The 17,536-nt window shown below is 44.3% G+C and overlaps 1 protein-coding gene and 1 long non-coding RNA gene across 3 annotated transcripts in view; one reads left to right on the forward strand and one right to left on the reverse strand.

Annotated features, from left to right (window-relative positions):
- Positions 1-1,239: 1,239 nt before the first annotated feature.
- NARS1 (asparaginyl-tRNA synthetase 1) lies at positions 1,240-17,024 on the reverse strand. 2 transcript variants are annotated; one of them, XM_065932812.1, is made up of 15 exons: positions 16,809-17,024; positions 15,671-15,750; positions 13,476-13,541; positions 13,284-13,376; positions 13,113-13,202; positions 12,149-12,227; positions 11,234-11,304; positions 9,782-9,868; positions 8,313-8,534; positions 8,000-8,199; positions 7,441-7,576; positions 5,742-5,855; positions 3,601-3,732; positions 3,130-3,261; positions 1,240-2,380 (listed from the first exon to the last, which is right to left on the reverse strand). In XM_065932812.1, exons 1-15 carry the CDS (start codon positions 16,849-16,851, stop codon positions 2,249-2,251), a joined length of 1,677 nt encoding a protein of 558 aa, XP_065788884.1. In that variant the 5' UTR covers positions 16,852-17,024; the 3' UTR covers positions 1,240-2,248. The 2 variants fall into 2 exon arrangements, with proteins under 2 accessions (XP_065788884.1, XP_065788883.1); XM_065932811.1 differs by having other exon boundaries at positions 15,671-15,753; positions 16,809-17,023.
- LOC136166494 (uncharacterized) overlaps positions 16,823-17,536 on the forward strand; it is a 30,104-nt gene continuing 29,390 nt past the window's right edge. The window contains exon 1 of the long non-coding RNA XR_010662924.1: positions 16,823-16,950. This is a non-coding gene — a long non-coding RNA (uncharacterized lncRNA). The remainder of the gene's footprint in view (positions 16,951-17,536) is intronic.

The raw sequence follows: 17,536 nt of genomic DNA on the forward strand, positions 1-17,536 counted from the left end.
GTCCCAAGTGACCTCCGTGTGTAGGAAGGCTGCTTCTGATGGTTGTATTACTCTACACTTAGCAAGAAATTTGGGGGACTTCCCTGGTGGTCCAGTGGCTAAGACTCCCTGCTCCCAACGCAGGGGGCCCAGGCTCGACCCCTGGCCAGGGAACTAGATCCCACACGCCACAACAAAGGTCGGCGATTCCACAGGTCACAACCAACATCTGGGGCAGCCACATAAATAAATAGGAAATTTTTAGAAAATGCTAGAGGCAGCCAGATGGGAGGAGTCAGGTGGCCAGAAATGGCTGCAGGACATTGACAAAAACGGAGAGCTGTTAGTATGCGGCTGGCTGAAAAGTTTGTTCCGGTTTTTCCATGAGATGGTGCAGAAAAACCGGAACAAGCTTTTTGGCAAACCCAATACTGAAGTTATTTGAATCGCTGTGATTAACCCGTGTCCAAAACTTTCAACAGGTGAGCTACACAAGTACCCAAGATGCAGGGCGTTGCTGGTGTGAGAATCACACAACAGGGGGAGGTTATGGGCAGGCAAGATGAGCCCCACAGAGCAGGAACTCAGAGCCCGGGGTCTGGGAGGTGGACGCTTGGCGGGGACGTGCGGGGGTGTGACGCTCGGGTCACAGTGACAACCAGAGCGAAGGGAACGTGAGTCCACGCGCCAGGGTCCGCTGCTTGGATTCCTGGTTTGGTGTCACCTTGACTGTAAGCCCACGTGCCCGGGGTCTGCTGCTTGGATTCCTGGTTTGATGTCACCTTGATTCCCTTATCTCCCCCTAGTCCCACTGCTTTCCCTCAGTATTTAAGATGCCTGACCAATTTATACAATTAAAATGTAAGAGTCTGATCTCCTCACCTAAATTCTGATCAAGTGAATTGCCAAGCTGAATCCAATTAGAGCTCATTCACATTCTAACCAGTTTTTTATTTAAACATAGAAGCCAAATATACTACAAACGCCCCCATTTCCATCTGTCATTCACTTAACTGCAAAATAAGATACACTCTAATGTGTCCAGAAACACAAAAAGATTATAAAAGTGATGTAACTAGGACCCACATCTAATTTTAAAAACACCTTCCGTTTTCTTATCATGTATTTAGTAATACCTACTAAATTCAGTAGTATCTAATTTCACATATACAAATCATGAAAAATATTTTAAAAATATAGAAGGCACGAATTAATGTGAAACAGAGACATTCAGCTTTAAAACAGCAAGTCGGCAAAGAGTTTTTATGTGTGTCCATTTATTGATTGCTGGGAATACAGCTTACTGAGAATACATTGACATGCATTTGAGGGGAGAAATTAACCAAACCTGAAAGGAAGCCATTCAATAAGCCTTAGAGTTAGTAAGGTGAGAGATTAGATCTAAAGACACAGTGTGTGGGGCGACTCCAACAACACGGAGGGCTGTCCTTAAGATGGCAGCTGCGAACACTTTGGGAACTTCTGTTCTGAACTACTCTGGAACTATCAGGATAGAGAGAAGATCACCCTGCCTCTTTAGTTTAAACTAACGCAACAAAGAAAGCTGCTCACTGATGTGCCAGAAAACAAAAAACTTGCTGTCACTTCGAACTGTTCAAGGCAATTCCATTTTTACAAATTCTTCCACACCAATTTGTATGCTTTAGAGTTATACGCAGCTATGAGGTTTAGAAAAGATTCACAACTGATGCAAAAGACTGTAGTCATATCATCCCCATATCTGCTGATTTATGCTCTGTTCTAATACTAGCAGATTTTTACAGCATACTGTCAATTTTTCCCCAAGGTATTGAACTCATTGATACAATAAAGTGATATAAATTAAAAGAATTCCAGTTACACTTAAAAGGACAGAGATTAAATTACTGGAATGTCTCAGATCATAATTTAAAATTATTTAATGATATATGTGGTACATACGACATAAAGATTACAACCTAAAGGTGGATAAAGCGCTGAGACATACTCCTAACTGCAGAGTTACATGCCAGAGTTTCTCCCAAACTTTTTAACAGGTGTTTTTTTCTTAAAATGATAACATCGATGTTACTTGATATTCAAAATGTTCTGAATTGCTTTCTGTGGTAGCAGGAATAAAAAAGAAAACAGAAACGGACATACCCCAGTGAAATAAAAACAGGCGGGGGGAAGATTTTGTTTTTTTGTTTTTAAGAGGCAGTCTATTCCTTCCATGAACCGTGCTCTTTCCTTAAAGCTCTGGGGGTCGGGGGGCGGAGGGGGGAACCGGTCACGGCTTGCAGCGCTGGACAAACCGAGGGTACAAGCACACATCTCGGATGTGGTATCTGTCCAGAATCCAGGTCAAGAATCGTTCCAAGCCCAGGCCATAGCCACCATGTGGACACGTGCCATATTTTCTCTGTTAGAAAGAGAGACAGAGGAATACTTACTTACTTTACAATTTTGTCTAAAATAGTGAAAGTTTTCTGCTGTAAAATGAGTCAGCTTATGGTGGTTAAGGGATAACCCCCGGACTTCTCTGGGGATCCAGTGGTTAAGAACCTGCCTGCCAATGCTGGGGACACGGGTTTGATCCCTGGTCCGAGAAGATCCCACGCGCTCAGGAGCAGCTAAGCCCGGGCACTGCAGCTACTGAAGCCCGCGCTCCATGACAAGAGATGCCACCGCAATGAGAAGCCTGTGCTCACAACAAAGACCCAGCGCAGCCAAAAATAAACAAGGAATTCAACCCTTAAGCTACACTCCTTCATGGACCACATGGGAAAAAATATTTTGATATGAAAAATAAACCAGGGATTTAACACCCTAGAAAGAAGGGATTTCACACTTCAAATTAAGCTAATGTCTGTTTATCAGAAGAAAAGGAACGACTAGATATTAGTAGGATCTAATGACACATTTTTAAAAACTCAATAGCAACGAGCGAGGCCAGCAGTTAACAGGTTTTCAAATTAAGTTAACATGTTAGTGGCCAAAGACAAAACCCGCAATACTCACATGCCACACTGTTAAAACCACGAGACTGAACACAGCTCATTCACATGCTAACGTACCAACCTGAATTCTCCCCTTCTGACGATTTCAATACACACAGAACTATTATACTGAAAAAGCACTGAAGGGCTTATTTAATAAAATAGTTTTTACCTGGTCCGTGTACCAGTAATAGGGAGTGGGGTCAATCCCTTCTCTTTTGTAACCTGCCAGGATCTCTTCATTGTCCCAGATACGCATGGAGCCGCCCACAATCTCACCAACGTTGGGCATCAACACGTCGACCTTTCAGAATGAGCAAATGAAACACAGTCTTACTTGCTGTGTTTTGACTGAGACCAGGCTCTCAGTCACGGTGCTGCTCTAGAGCTTCAATGGAAATCACTAAAAGCGTCTGATGATCGTGCCAAACTCAACTATGACTCAAATGCTATAATTCAACGAGGCGGGTTAAACACAGTAAGAGGGCAGAAAACACTTCTTGAACTGTTGGAAGATTTATAATAAAATACTTGCTGTGAGCTACATCTTACTGCAGTGGCCCCCCTCAGCCCCCACCCCACCACGCCCTCACCATCCCTCTACCCTTCAGAAGTAAAATCACGATCTGAACCCTAGACTGACAGATTCGGTGAGGCGGGGGTCCTCGGGACAGCGCTGCATGTAGAAGGACTTGATCTCCACGGGAAAGCGGCACAGCAGGATGGGCTCGTTGATGGTGTCCGTCATCAGCCTCTCCGGAGCTTCCGGGATGTCCTGGGGTTAGACAGGGGCTTCATGAACATCGACACCTCCAAAGGCGCCTTGGCAGAAGCAGCTCTCTGATCCAGCGGCAGTCCACCATCTTACTCACCCAACAGAGCCCAGAACACACGTCCACCCATAACCCGTGACCACACGGATATAAGGGACCATCTCTGTAAGCAGATCTGCCTCTTCCTACATTACACCTGGGCCACGTCGCACGAGGAATGAAAACACACCAAGACACACACGCTGGGGGGGTGATATACTGCTCCATTTTCCCTTTCCAGTGGCCAGTTTTATCTGGGTCTGAAGCAAACGGTCCACCCAGTCCCATAAGGTGTAGGATAATCAGCAGATGCTTTACAACATCATTGATCTACACACACACACCATGTTATTAATAACACCCATCTTTAACCTCCCCTGTTATCTCCGCTCCTTTCCTATTACAATAAATCTGCATGCCTTCAACGGTCCTAAGACACCGCTGTAAGACAAATAACCAGTGTCGAATTTATAAGTGTAACCACACCTGGAGCAGTTAGCCAAGAGAGGTTAGATGATGATGAATCAAGTTAATCTGTTTTCCGCTCACGTATCCTTCAGTAAACCACACATAAATTCAAGTTCAAACTGAAAAAAACTCGTCCCAGTAAAAACTGATTGGAGAGAATGGGGCAAGACTGATTGATTTAAGGTTAAGAACTGAGGGAGCTCCCCCATCACCGGGCACAGTGGTCTGCAAGCTCTCCCTGGAGCCCTGCGCCCTCTACAGTCCAGAGAGGAAAACGGAGGTGAGCTCTTTAGGTACTAGTCATGAATACAACCTAACTACAGGAAAAGGGTCTCCCTGCACGTCTCAGGGTCTGAAGACCTCTGCTCTATCCTAGCTGACACGGAGAGAAATGCTGACAGGCTTGGAGGGCTGCCTGCCGGGCACTGAGTTCAGGAGGTCCTCTGACTTTGCAAGTGGCGTCACCTCCAAGGCAGAGACGGGATCAGACAGCGGGGTCGCTAGCCTCTTGCTCAGCAGCAAGGACAGAGGTAGGACTGAAGCCTGGGGGGCTCACGTTCTTTCCACTCAACCCCGCCACCTTGCTGTACTGGGTAGTGATAGCACTCAGGGTTTCAGCACAGAATCTGGTTTTACACAAGGTCAACCGAATTCATCAAACAAAGTAATTTATATAAGTCTAGTACACTGTCCTCTCTGTGATTTCTTTCTAAAAATGAAACAAAAATCACACATTTCATTTGTAAAACAGATTTGCAAATACTATGTAAAGAGTGGTTAAATAAATACACAAGAAAGAGGGTTTGGAATAGTGTTAACAACCTATTCCCACAAACAGTGCTGGTAAGCTGGTCCTGGGCAAGACAGACATGCTCAGTGTATCTGCAGCGCTGGGCCACCTTCCCCATCAAAGCCTTCTCTCCTGGTTTTACATTTTAACCACTGGCTATTTTCTTCTTTGAACCTCCTCCATACGAAGGAGTTTTAATACACTGTTTGGGGGGAAGGAAATATTCTTGCCTGGGAAATCCCATGGACAGAGGAGCCTGTGGGCTAGTCCATGAGGAAGCACAGAGCCAGACATGACTGAGTAACTAACACTTTCACTTTTCATCCTTTTTTGTTCCATTAAACCAAAACAAACGTACACACATGGCAACACTTTGCATGTGACGTCAAAGTTGAGAATGTTCTGAAGCGTCCTGCCAGTCTAGAGGATTACAACTAGAGCTAGTAAGAACATGGACTTATGGAAGAGGAATGAGACAAAGGATGGGGTGTGAAGGCTACAAACTGGCTCATGTGTATTCAAGACCATAGAAAGGCACCGCCTCAACCACCACTCTATACCTGAGCCATGGATCCTCACACCAGCCCAAGAAGGAGGGTCTGTGGTTATCATTTATTTAACAACAAGCAGATGCCTCCTACATTACTGGTGACCAGAAGGAGCAATCCACTTAAGCACAAGGCTTTGACACAGTGACTACAGAGGAATTCATACCTCTCCAAATTCATAGAAGGTTCCATCTTCTTTCTTTATGTTGTGTTCTTTCAGCCACACAATAGCATCTGAATAGTTCATTCGTTTGAAAGGCCGTTTAGGGGGCTTAAAATTCTACAGTAGAAAGGAAAAACACGGTGTATATAAAGAAACATTCACACGAACATTTCAAGAGACGCTATTTACCATTATCATTGGATTTGACTTGACGAACGGCAGGACTTGCTCATTCACGCTGGCAGCAGAGGGGCAGAAGCAAAAAGAGAGGGGTGTGTGTGGACGTGTTCACGTTTGTGTTTTGATGATAACCACTGATGTGTGCACATTTCTTGGTACTATAGGAATGACTATTCAATGGAAACACACCTCCTGGCTAATACTTTCAGGAGTTTGGATCAGATAATGCTCTTAGAAGCATTATCCTTTGTGTACTCTGTTGATTTAGGTCTTATTTTTAATTGACCATTAAGGGAATTTTAATCCTAACTCTGCCAATATCTTTGTCTAAAGGCCTGTTGCCATTTTTGTCGCCAAGAAAGGCTGGATTACATTCTTTTCCCTTCCAGATTGAGCTGGTATAGTGCATTCTTGTTTATCAAAATACTCACAGCTTTGGGATTTTGAAACAGTAAATATTCATGATATGTGAAACAGTATGATACATAACTGTATGATCTTCATTGTATAAAAACAGATGCTTAGTTGTGAAAATACACACATAAGAGCCAGAAGGACTCATCAAATGGTAAACTGCTTGTGATTATTAATGACTTTGTTTTTTGCATCTTGTGTTTTTTAGGTTTCCTATTATGCACATGTTAACTTTTCAGAAATAAATGCTACTTTTAAACCTTAAAGTTCTTTCAGACTTAAAAGCAATTCGGGGAATTCTCTGACAGTCCAGTAGTTAGGACTCTGCATTTCCACTGCCAAGGGTCCAGCTGGAACTAAGATCCCACAAGCCATGCAGTGCAGTCAAAAAAACCCCCCAAACAGTGGACATCCCTAAAAATGGAAAAGACACACCAACTTTCTATGTAAGTTAAAATACTACGAAATTATTGGCAGTAACTAGTATCCAATTTTAGTCTTCAAAATATCAGTCTGGAAATGGGTGAAGGGATCAAAAAGTACAAACTTCCAGGTATAAAAGAAGTTAAGTCCCAACAGAATGTAATGTATGACATGGTGACTATAATCAGTAATACTGTACTATACATTTGAAAGCTGATAAGAAAGGATCCTGAAAGGTTGCATCACAAGAAAAAAGCTGTAACTAGGTGTGGCGTGGGGGTCATTTTCTGTTTTTAAATTTTATCTGTTTCTGGCTGCGCTGGGTCTGCATTGTTGGGGCACATGCTCTGGGGCACGTGGGCTTCAGCAGTTGTGGTGCACAGGCCCCACAGCCCCGAGGTGTATGGAATCCTCCCAGACTGGAGATCGAACCCGTGTCCCCTGCAGGGGCAGGTGGGCCCTCAACCACTGGGCCAACAGGGAAGTCCCATTTTCTAATATATGTATCTCAAAGCATTATGGTGTACACCTAAAAGTAATATGTTATATATTAATTATAATTCAAAAAAATTCATTTATTTCAAAGCTCACCAAACTATTAAATCTATGAAAATCAAGAATGTGGACTTTGCTGCCTTCTAAAACAGAATCCTCATTTCATGTTCCCATACAACAGCAGACCTACCGGGTTGAGGTCACGCACTATGCTTCCTGCAGGTGATTTCAAGACTCTATCGACCACGTCACACACCAAGTCCTCCAATCGGCTCAGGAGCTCCTCAAAGGTCAGGAAAGGACACTCAGCTTCCACATGAGTGTATCTGAGGAACATGACACTAGCTAAGAGCTGCCCTTCTTTCCACTAAGTTTCTCTCAACCAAGAATCTTAACGCTGGGAAACTGTCCAGAAAAGTAAAACTCCCACCTTGCTCATCAACTCCCAACTCTGCGGATTCATTTTAGCCCACCTGACTTCCTTTCCTCCCTTCTTAATGATTTCTTGCTTATTCCCCAACACATAAAGGATCAAGAGAGAGCAAATCAACAGACCTTCGTGAGCTATGACCTAAGAGGCAGAACTTCTTGGACAGTTTCCATGAACTCATTCAAGTGCCCTTTATAAAACCTCTTAATACTTCAGAGGTTTTACACAGACTGTCATTTACCTCTATGAAGACTGCTTCCCTGAACAGGTTTTCTCAGAAAACAAAATTTAAAACAAAAGCAAAAGGACAACCGCATACTCAGCCAGGTGCCTTCGTGTTCTGGACTGTTCTGCCCTGTATGACTGTGCGATACAGAAGACATCCCCCAGAGCAGGAATGCAGGTCTCCAGGTAGAGCTGAGAGGACTGGGTCAGATACGCCTCTTCCCCAAAGTAGTCCAGCTTGAAGAGTGTGGCACCGCCTTCCACCTGTGTTTGCACTAACGTTGGAGGAGTGATCTGTTAGCAAACAAACAGGAAAGGGGTAAACAGAGGCCTTCCGTGAGCACCGGGGCTCAAGTTCAACCACGCCAAAAGGCGTCGTCTGCAGAGGGTGACCCTCGCACACTCACTTCGTGGTACCCCCTGTCGAAGAAGTGGTCTCTGAAGCACCTGGTGACCACGGAGCGTGCCTTCAGGATCTTGGACATGTTCTCCCCCCGGATCATCATGTGTCTGTTGTTGAGCTGGACGTCGACGTCGGACTCCTCGTTGATCAAGTTGTCAGCGCCTCCGGCGGGGGCCAACCCAATCAGTTCCCAGAAGTCACAGCTCAGCTCGTGGCCCCCCGGAGCCTAAGTTTTAAACGGGGTGGGGAGGAAGAAAGGGAGGGAGAAGGAAACAGAGAATGTACAGGGTGAGGGATTCTCACTTGTGTCAACAGTTTCAGTAAGCTCGTATTTCTAAGAACCTATCTTTATTAGCCTACCCTTCTAAACACAAAGACCCAGTAATTAAATTTCATATTGACAGATTTAACATTTTCAGAGTAAATCACTCACACACACACACTTTTTTAAAAACCAGAAAAGCACAAACTACAAAATAAACTATAATCTCATGACCTGGAGTAACCACTAACTACTGTCAACATTTTAGTGTATCTTTCCAGCCTTTGACCAGTAATTCAAAACTAACGTAACACTCACATTGAAAAATTCCTTAAATACCAAGGTTTTACTAAAAGAGGTTTCTCTCTGAAACATATAGATAGTAAAAATTCCAATCCTCCCTAACAATCCCATTGAAATCCTTGTATTTAGAAGTCACATCGTGTGGAATATATAGCCATCTTGGTGCCCAACACTGCCAGCAAGCAACACCACGACAGCCACTCCAATCTGCAAACACATTCCTTACAAGGAAAACCCAGTGAACCTGAACCAGATATTCACTCTTTTATTTTTTTTATTTTTAGATATTCACTCTTAATATGGTTCTTCACATGGACTCTAGGAGACTCTTTCATCAGTATTTCTAGTCTAGGTTCTCAGGAGGACCCCACGGGCTCCCTCTGCTGGTTAATATGTCATGTTTGTTTTCTTTCCCAAGGAACAAATAAAACCACAGTTGTTACTTGAACAAAAATTACCAACAAGTAGCTCTTAACTGGTACTAGGTGACACGTGTGTTGGATGCGGAACAAACAACTCTCTGACTGTCAAGAGTTATATTTAAGGTTTTTTTTAAAGAGCCTTTCAAATTCTATTTTAAAAGTTTCAAATTTAGATTACTGTTCTTTCCTGAAACACTTCCAGTAGATGAAATTTTTATTTTCACCTAGCTAAAAAATTATTCACATATAAACAGCAAGTTATTCTCGCCCTTGAAGATTATTCAGTAATTCTTCAGGCTGGAAATCACTGAGATTGTTACATCATACAAGCTGTATGGCACATGTATTTCACTGGAAAAGGCAAAGGCACTCTAAAGTTAGCAAGTGCATCACATCTTTATATTTATAATGCTAAATTCCAAAAAATACAAAGACACTAAAAGCAACAAGCATACCACTCTTCTCTGAGAAACTCAACACACTCACCTGCTTGCCCTTTGGGGTAAGATTCAGCATTCCATACACTGCGACGCTGCTCTCAGTGGACAAGACAACACCATTGTAACACTGACACTACAAAAAGATCAAGCTCAAATTCAGTTGCTCACATTTATAGTAACATATTCTACCACATATAAAGCAAAGGGGATTATTTATAAACAAGGCATCTAGTCCAAAACTAGCAAAATAAAAGACGTCATTCAATCAAATGTTTATATAGATACACACATATATGTGCATACATCCTTTACACACACACACACATACACACATATATATGCATAAATAACACTAGTCCACATCTCTTTAAAAAAGTGAAGGAGAACTTTATAAGGGAGGGATCAGGCCATCAACACCTGAGTCCATTAATTATAAGGATGACTGGAATTATGTGATTCATGATGTGATGTAATTGAAAGAAGACAGCTATGTCCATGAAGTAGTTATATCAAGAAGACCTGAATCTGATCAGACCTAACCTCCAGCTTGTAAGAAACACAAAGGATAGAGGAACATTTACACCTTATGATGCAATCAACCAAATCCAGAATGTGCCAAGTCCCACAGGACAAATGACCCAATTTTTTCCAATAAATGGCATGGGGGAATGTGATAGAGAGAAGAGAATGAAAAGGGAGAACTGCTATAGATTGAGAGAGATTTCAGAGGCATTATCAACTGTAGGCAACATGTAGCTCTTGTTCAGATCCTCATTCAAACCAACAAAGTATAAAAAGACATTATGCATCAACTGGGAGAATCTGACTGGATATTTCTGGGGGGAGGGGGTGTGAAAATGATTATGTGGTTATATGAAAAATATTTCTTCCTGGGGAAGCCTATGCAAGTATGTTTACATGAAATATGATGTCTGGGAGATAAAAGAGGGGAGGAGTAAACCAGAATTGGGAATATATTAGTTATTAGTTGCTAAAGACTTAATGTGTATCCCTCGCAAATCCCTATGCTTAAGCCCTTTCCTGCAGTTAGGTGGGGCCTTTGCGAGCTAGTGAGGATTACAGCAGGGCATGAGGGTGCAGCCCTCAAGAATGGGACTAACGCTTCCCCTTCTCTGCAAGGATGAGGATACAACAGGAAGTGGGCAGTCTGCAACCTGGAAGAGGGCCCTCACCGGAACCTGACCATGCCGGCACCCTGATCTGGACTTCCACCACTAGAACCGTGAGACATAAACTTCTGTTGTTCCCATGCCCCCCAGTTCATGGCACTCGGTCACAGCCTAACTGAGACATTACTGAGGCTGAGAGAGGAGCCTGGGCGGTTTCCTCCTGCTGTTCCATTTTTGAGATGTTTGACATTTCCCACAATAACAGTTTAAAGTAAGTATCCAGATGCCCAAATTCCCTAAACTAACAATAAGGGAATCTACTGAAAAAATCAAATATTCAGCCATCGTAAATATGAGAAAATGTTTACCAAATCATCTGACAAGACACACTGGAGAAAACCCGTACCGTCCCGCAACACTAGAAACATTAAATTCTTTCCTAAAAACGAGAAAGAGGAAGTTCAGCCGGACTGTTCTTGAGGCACCTGGAAGCACTCTCATAATTTAATCTTATATGAAGGAACTGCCAAGTCTAAATGTGGAAAACCCAAACCTCCTACGAGGCCTCGTTCCTTTGAAGCAGTGTCACTACTCAGTATCTGCAAAGTATTTTACCTTCTTTACTGATTTTCAAACCCCACGCGAGCCTCCTGACCCACAGCATCATGGGCAAGCAAGACATAAACATGTGAGTCGAGGGGCCGAGCCTCCTTCACGCCCGCGTCCCCGGCAACGCCCAGCACAGCGCGTTCCATGGAGGGTGATACACACTGCCACACAGAAGCACGCGTGGCTTTCTATGCCCCGTTTCTTTTATGAAGCATTTGATAACCACTTACAATAAAAAAACATGCAAAAAAATAATAATAAAAACAGAAAGCAAACATCAGGACCAAGTACAAATACGCTAGTCATAAAAACCAACATCACTGACGCCAGTCAAGTCTCAGATTTGGCTCTGCACTCGCTGTGATGTACCCCCTGCTTTTCATTACATAATTCAATTCAGTTCAACAAATACTTCCTGGATACCTCCTGATCACTGTTTCCAGGATCAAAGGATACAATTGATTGTATCCATTACAGTTAAGCAACACTTAAATAATTTTTAAATTTTCAATAGTTGTATTAAAAGAATGAACTTGACATCAATCACTGTTTCCTTTAAAGAGCTAGCATTCCCAAACAAAAATACCCTCCAATAAATGCTTTTCCTCATGTTCTTCATTTAAGACTAGGTATATTGAAAATTAAAGAGAGAAAAGTACAACCGTGCCAGTTACCTTGCCGACGCAGCCTGTGGACCCAGCCAAATACCTTTACCCTTTGGCCTCTATATCCTTCTAGTTCCCGAATCTTCACCTGTCAAGTTAAAGTAAATAACGTTTGACCCAGCATGTCATTCATCACATACCAACTTTGTCATGAATATTGGATGGATGGCAGTAAAGTGTTTAAAAAAAACCACAAATGATGCAAAACTGCAGATACCCACTTGACTGCATGTTACAGTCAAAAAATCTCACCATGCCAGAGGAGTTAAAAAAAAAATCCAAGTCTTCTCTGTCTTAGTGCAAAACTGGCCGAGAGAAACACCCAGAACTTCAGATATTGCTCAAGTCAGTGAATGAATGAAATTCATGGCAGCAACAACCCTAGCCCACACAGAGCCCCTTCCCTGACCTCACGGACCCTCCTGGCACCCTGCGAGGTGGAAGCTACCAAGGCTGGCTTTTCATCTGGGGGACGGAGGAGAGAGGGGAGGGGAGGAAGGGGCTGGCGGGTGTGGCCGAGCACACAGCTCCCTCACTAAGGAAGCAAGAAAAGCAGGACAGCTCAGCAGCAATAGTAACTATTCTCTCCTAGAAAGAACATAGATATAATCCAATTAAAAAAAACAAACAAACACAAAAACCTTTTTCTCTTAAGAGGTCATGAGAATCATGGATTTCAACCTCCTCCTTTTACGGTGAGTAAACCGCCCCAGGGAGGGTAACCACAGCCCACCGGGCCTGGATGCCACAGTTGGCAGCTTTCAGTGGGGACAGAATGTGTTCAACAGGGCGATTACTCAATTTTATTAAAAAGTGAGCCCCACAAGGACCAGACTCACAACTCTCCAGCACCGCTCTCTCCCCCTTCTGAAAGAAAAGACAAGCACTGCAAAGGCCAGAGCAGGCAGACGCTCCTCAGACGCAGGGGGACCCGTGGGTCCACCACCCGTGAAACAACATGCATCACACTTACACATTTCGGCTCTGGAAGACTTGGGTCATTTTTAATGGTGATCTTCTTTGCTTCTTCCAGGTTCTTCTCTCTTCGCAAATTGTCTTCTGCCTAGTTTGAGTGATCGGGCAATCCGTTAGCACGGCATCTGGGGTCCTAAACCGAAAGGCGCTCACAGCATGCGCTGCTCACCTCCTTCTTCTCTCGGGACTCACTCTTCATCTGCTCCCTGTGCCACAGTTTCCTGATATTCTTCATCTGCGACTTAGAGATAACATCCCACCTCTGGAGGGTAAACAGGCAGTCAGCGTTTTCAAGACCACTGTATTCTAGTGAAAATTTCTTCACAAAATCAGATTCTGTAACATTTCGGGTTCACCTTACCTCATTTTCTTTTTGTGAATCTACGTAAATGGTAGGAAAGGGTTCTTTTCCAACTGTCATCAAAGCCTTGGGGAAGGGAGAAAAAGGACATTCCTTTAACATCATGCAATGTTTAAAATTAAGATAACTCCTGACTCATGAGGTAACTTCAATCACCTAGAACATTATCAAGAGCCCAGAAGAAAACATAAAGACCTCACCAGCCAAAGGTCAATGCTGATAGAAGGCACAGCTGAACGTACTACGACGACTGTGCTTAAAGTAGACCATCCATATAGTTTCCTATACTAGTGAACAAGAAGCAGCAGACTTTAAGAGGCCATAGGGACCAGCAGGAAGCATGCTGACAACAGAAAGCACAGCTGATAGCGAAGGCCAACTGCAGGGTGGCTCCGGGTGGCTAACCCTCACCAAGGATCCAGGCAAGTCATTTCAGAAACTCTCAACACAGTGGTCAGGTAAGCAGAAGGCTGTCTCGTTTAACTGGAAAAATTCCCGCGTGTAGAATATGTACCCCCTTTTCACCAATACTGGAACATATCTGATGTCACCCTATCATTTGATATCTTACAGTTTATATTCTTTTCTAAAAAAATAGATGGCTGGAAGTATATAAAAAATAAGTATTTTATTAATTGCTTCAAATATTCCTTCAAATCTGCTCCTAAGTTATCATCAATCAAGAAACATAATGAGTTGTTGTCTCTAGTGTAACATCTGAAGTTTATGAAAACTGACCTTTTCTAAAGATCTCGTTTCCAAACCTGAAAAATACTTTTCATCTTGATTGAACACCAGTCTCAACTCAATTACTGCTAGAGAGGAGGGAACCTGGATCTTTTGGAAACATCCAACAGAGTTCAGCTTCTCCTTTTAACAATCAGACTTTGTAAGGTGTTTGTAAATCACTAAGAATTGATTTACTACCTGACAGTTTGTACTGATTCCTTCACTATTACACATTGAAAGAACCCAAGTGTAATTCTCCAAATCAGAATGGCACACTTTTTGCTAACAGCATACATTCATCTAAACACTACTGTCAGTTTTGGGGAATCACCCCAACAATCTGAAAGGAGTGTCTTTCCGCTAAGGTTAAAAAGTAAGATCCGTGTTCGACACACCAAAACATAATCAGAACATGAGCTAAAAGAGGAGCCAGTGGTCCGAGGACAGGAACACTTGCTAATGACCTAAACAAATACTGTAACACAGCTCCCAAGAAGGGGGACTGGCAGCCACGGACACACAGCAAAGTCAGGGCAGTGCTCTTCCTGGTGCCGCCCTGGACAGGGCACGATCCAGCTTCCTTCTGTGGCAGCTGCAGCCATTCCAGCCAACAGGCAAGGCCACAGATACCTTCAGAGGGATGGCTTCCTGGCCCTACACCGTAACCTTACACAATCAGATATCTACGTCCTGAGTCCAAGCTCTTGAAGAACTCATCTGAACTCTATTTGGCCTTTCATGTAAGTTGGCTTAGAGAGAACATGCTAAACTTACTAATGGATTCTACTACCCTGGGAAATAATAATTTACTATTAAATTAGCATCCTGGCTTTAGGCTCCAGACTCATGAAATCCTGAGAGTCTGTTCTGAGGAATGGGTCCCTTTCTTGGTACTGATATAAATCAGGTTCCTGAATCTCAAGGTTCAAGATCACACCTGGATTCAAGGGGTAAATTCACCAAGAGAACTCTGAGGAGTCAGTTTGGAAGAAATGTTTGGAATAAACTCAGAATGACTATGGGAAGATAATTTTTATTTCTACAAGAACTAAAAAACTGATCATTTGACTCATTGGAGAGAAAAACTCCACGATGCAATGCTGATGGTAAGGAAAAAAGAAGACACCTATTTAAAAGGTTCAAGTGGAATTCCCAGTGGTTAGGGACTAGAAATCCAGTGCTTTCACTGCCAAGGGTCTGGGTTCAATCACTGGCCGGAGAACTAAAGATCCCACAAGCCTCAAGGCGTGTGTTCCCCTCCCCACCAAAAGAAAGTTCAATAACTTTAGGTATACAGCATCTAATATCCTTAAAGCTACATACCTGTATACACCCCTTACTTGCCCTTTTCCGAAAGTTCTCTTCAAATCTAGTGCCTGAGATAAAACTCCTGACAAGTCATATAATAACTGGCAGGAATCATTAATAAATACAAAGTCGTTTTCCTAATGAGGAAGAGGCACTACCTTAAGGCCTGTTTTAAAAGGTTTCTCCTTGGTTCCATCACCAGTAGCATCATTTCCCTCTCGGTCGGAGACATACAGCTCTGCTGTTTTACAAAAAGAGAATAAGTTACTCGTTTGGTCAATAATTACGTCACCTCACACTGCAGCTACTTTATCCATTCTTTATCTCTGTAAACAGAACATGTGAAAATTATCAAATTCCAGGGACTTCCCTGCTGGCCCAGTGGCTACGACTGCACGCTGCCAATGCAGGGGGTGTGGGTTCCATCCTGGGATCCCTGAGATCCCACATGCCACGCAGCACAGCCAAAAGACTCTTAAATTTTCTTTAATTAAAAAAAATGTAACAAAGTCCAAAAGAAATTACATCAATTTTCCCACTACCCTATCCAAGGACATCCATACTGTAAGAAGAGACTGATCAAATTTAGCTTTTCAAAATGAACTTTGATCATTTTCCTCTGTGATACTGCTTGTATTAACATCTACTTGAATCCCAACAACAAAGCAAGAACTTTGTAGTTAGCCAGACTGGCCAACTGGGATGTTGCACTTTAACAGCCAGGGACCCTGGAAAATTCACTTAACCTTTCTGGGCTTGTTTCTGAGCCTGTAAAATGAGGGAAACGATACGCATATCTTGAAGTACTGAGGATGAAATATATAAACCGGATATCCTGGTGCCAGAGCACAGAAAATCAAAATAAACATCAGTTTCCTCCGGCCTTTAAAGGAAACCAAAAGCTCCGAAGGTAAACGAATTGCACAAGGGCCTCACAACTGTGAGCGGGCAGACATCATTTCGGATCTCCTACATCCTCTCATTTTCCTACTGCACCAGATGGCCTCCCAGGCCCTCTCCACATAAACGAGGGTGAGCGAGAGGGGCATTCTCGAATACCCCCTCCTGACGGTCACTCGGAAGACGCAGACACTCGGGGACGGCCGTGAGGTCTGGCCGGGCCTCTCTCAACGGAATCGCGCGGGAAGCCTGCGGCGCCCGGGAGAAGCCCGGCCCGGCCCGGCCTCCCCGCCTGCCTCCTTTCGCGCGCTGCGCCGAGCTGTACTAGGCCGGAACGCGGGGGCTGCCCGCGGCAGGGGCTCCACTCACATCCCCCGGGCCCCCGGCCTCACTCACCGAGCACCATCCCTGCGGGCGCCCTGGCCACCTCCAAGGACATCACCGCCAACACGCGGCCGCCTGGTCTCCCCTCGGCGTGCGCCGGCGGCCTCTTCAACTCGGAGGTTGCATCATCGAACGTCGCGCAGACGCCGTCGCCGTAAGTCACCCCAGCGTCGCGGCTCCATTGGTTACGGGAGGTTACGGAGCTAGGGCGAGCGGCGCCGCAGCCGCCATCTTCGGTTCAGGCAGAGGCAACTTCCGGTTCCGGCGCCGCCTCCGGGCTACCCCCTCCCTTCCGGCTGCGCTGGGGACTCGAGGGGGCACAATCTTGCCCTGGGTTTCCTTGGCAGCGAGACGCCCCGGGCAGCGTTGTAGTCCCAGTCCTCCCGGCCTCCGTCTCCCCGACTTCCCTGCGGAGTCTCCCAGTTCCGCCCCACCCCGGCCCCTGCTGTGGGCGCGGTCAGGCCCTCCTGGAAACCAGACCCAGGGGTTGGTCCCAGATCCTCAGATCCTGGGATGCTTGTGGAATTTATGTCGTCATCAAATCAATGACGATTCATGTCGTCATCAGCCGCGAGCTGGGGCGGTGGTGGGGGTGAGGGGCAGAGCTAGGGGTAGTCCTATCTCCCATTCATTGCCTACCTTGAATATGAAGACGCTTTAACTTTCTGACTTCAGTGAATTTAGGAATTAATTCTGTGTCACTTGGATTATAGTATTTTTTTTAAATTATCTTAAATTGG

Source organism: Muntiacus reevesi, chromosome 4 (genome assembly GCF_963930625.1).
Source record: "Muntiacus reevesi chromosome 4, mMunRee1.1, whole genome shotgun sequence".
In the NCBI taxonomy this organism is placed as follows: domain Eukaryota; kingdom Metazoa; phylum Chordata; class Mammalia; order Artiodactyla; family Cervidae; genus Muntiacus; species Muntiacus reevesi.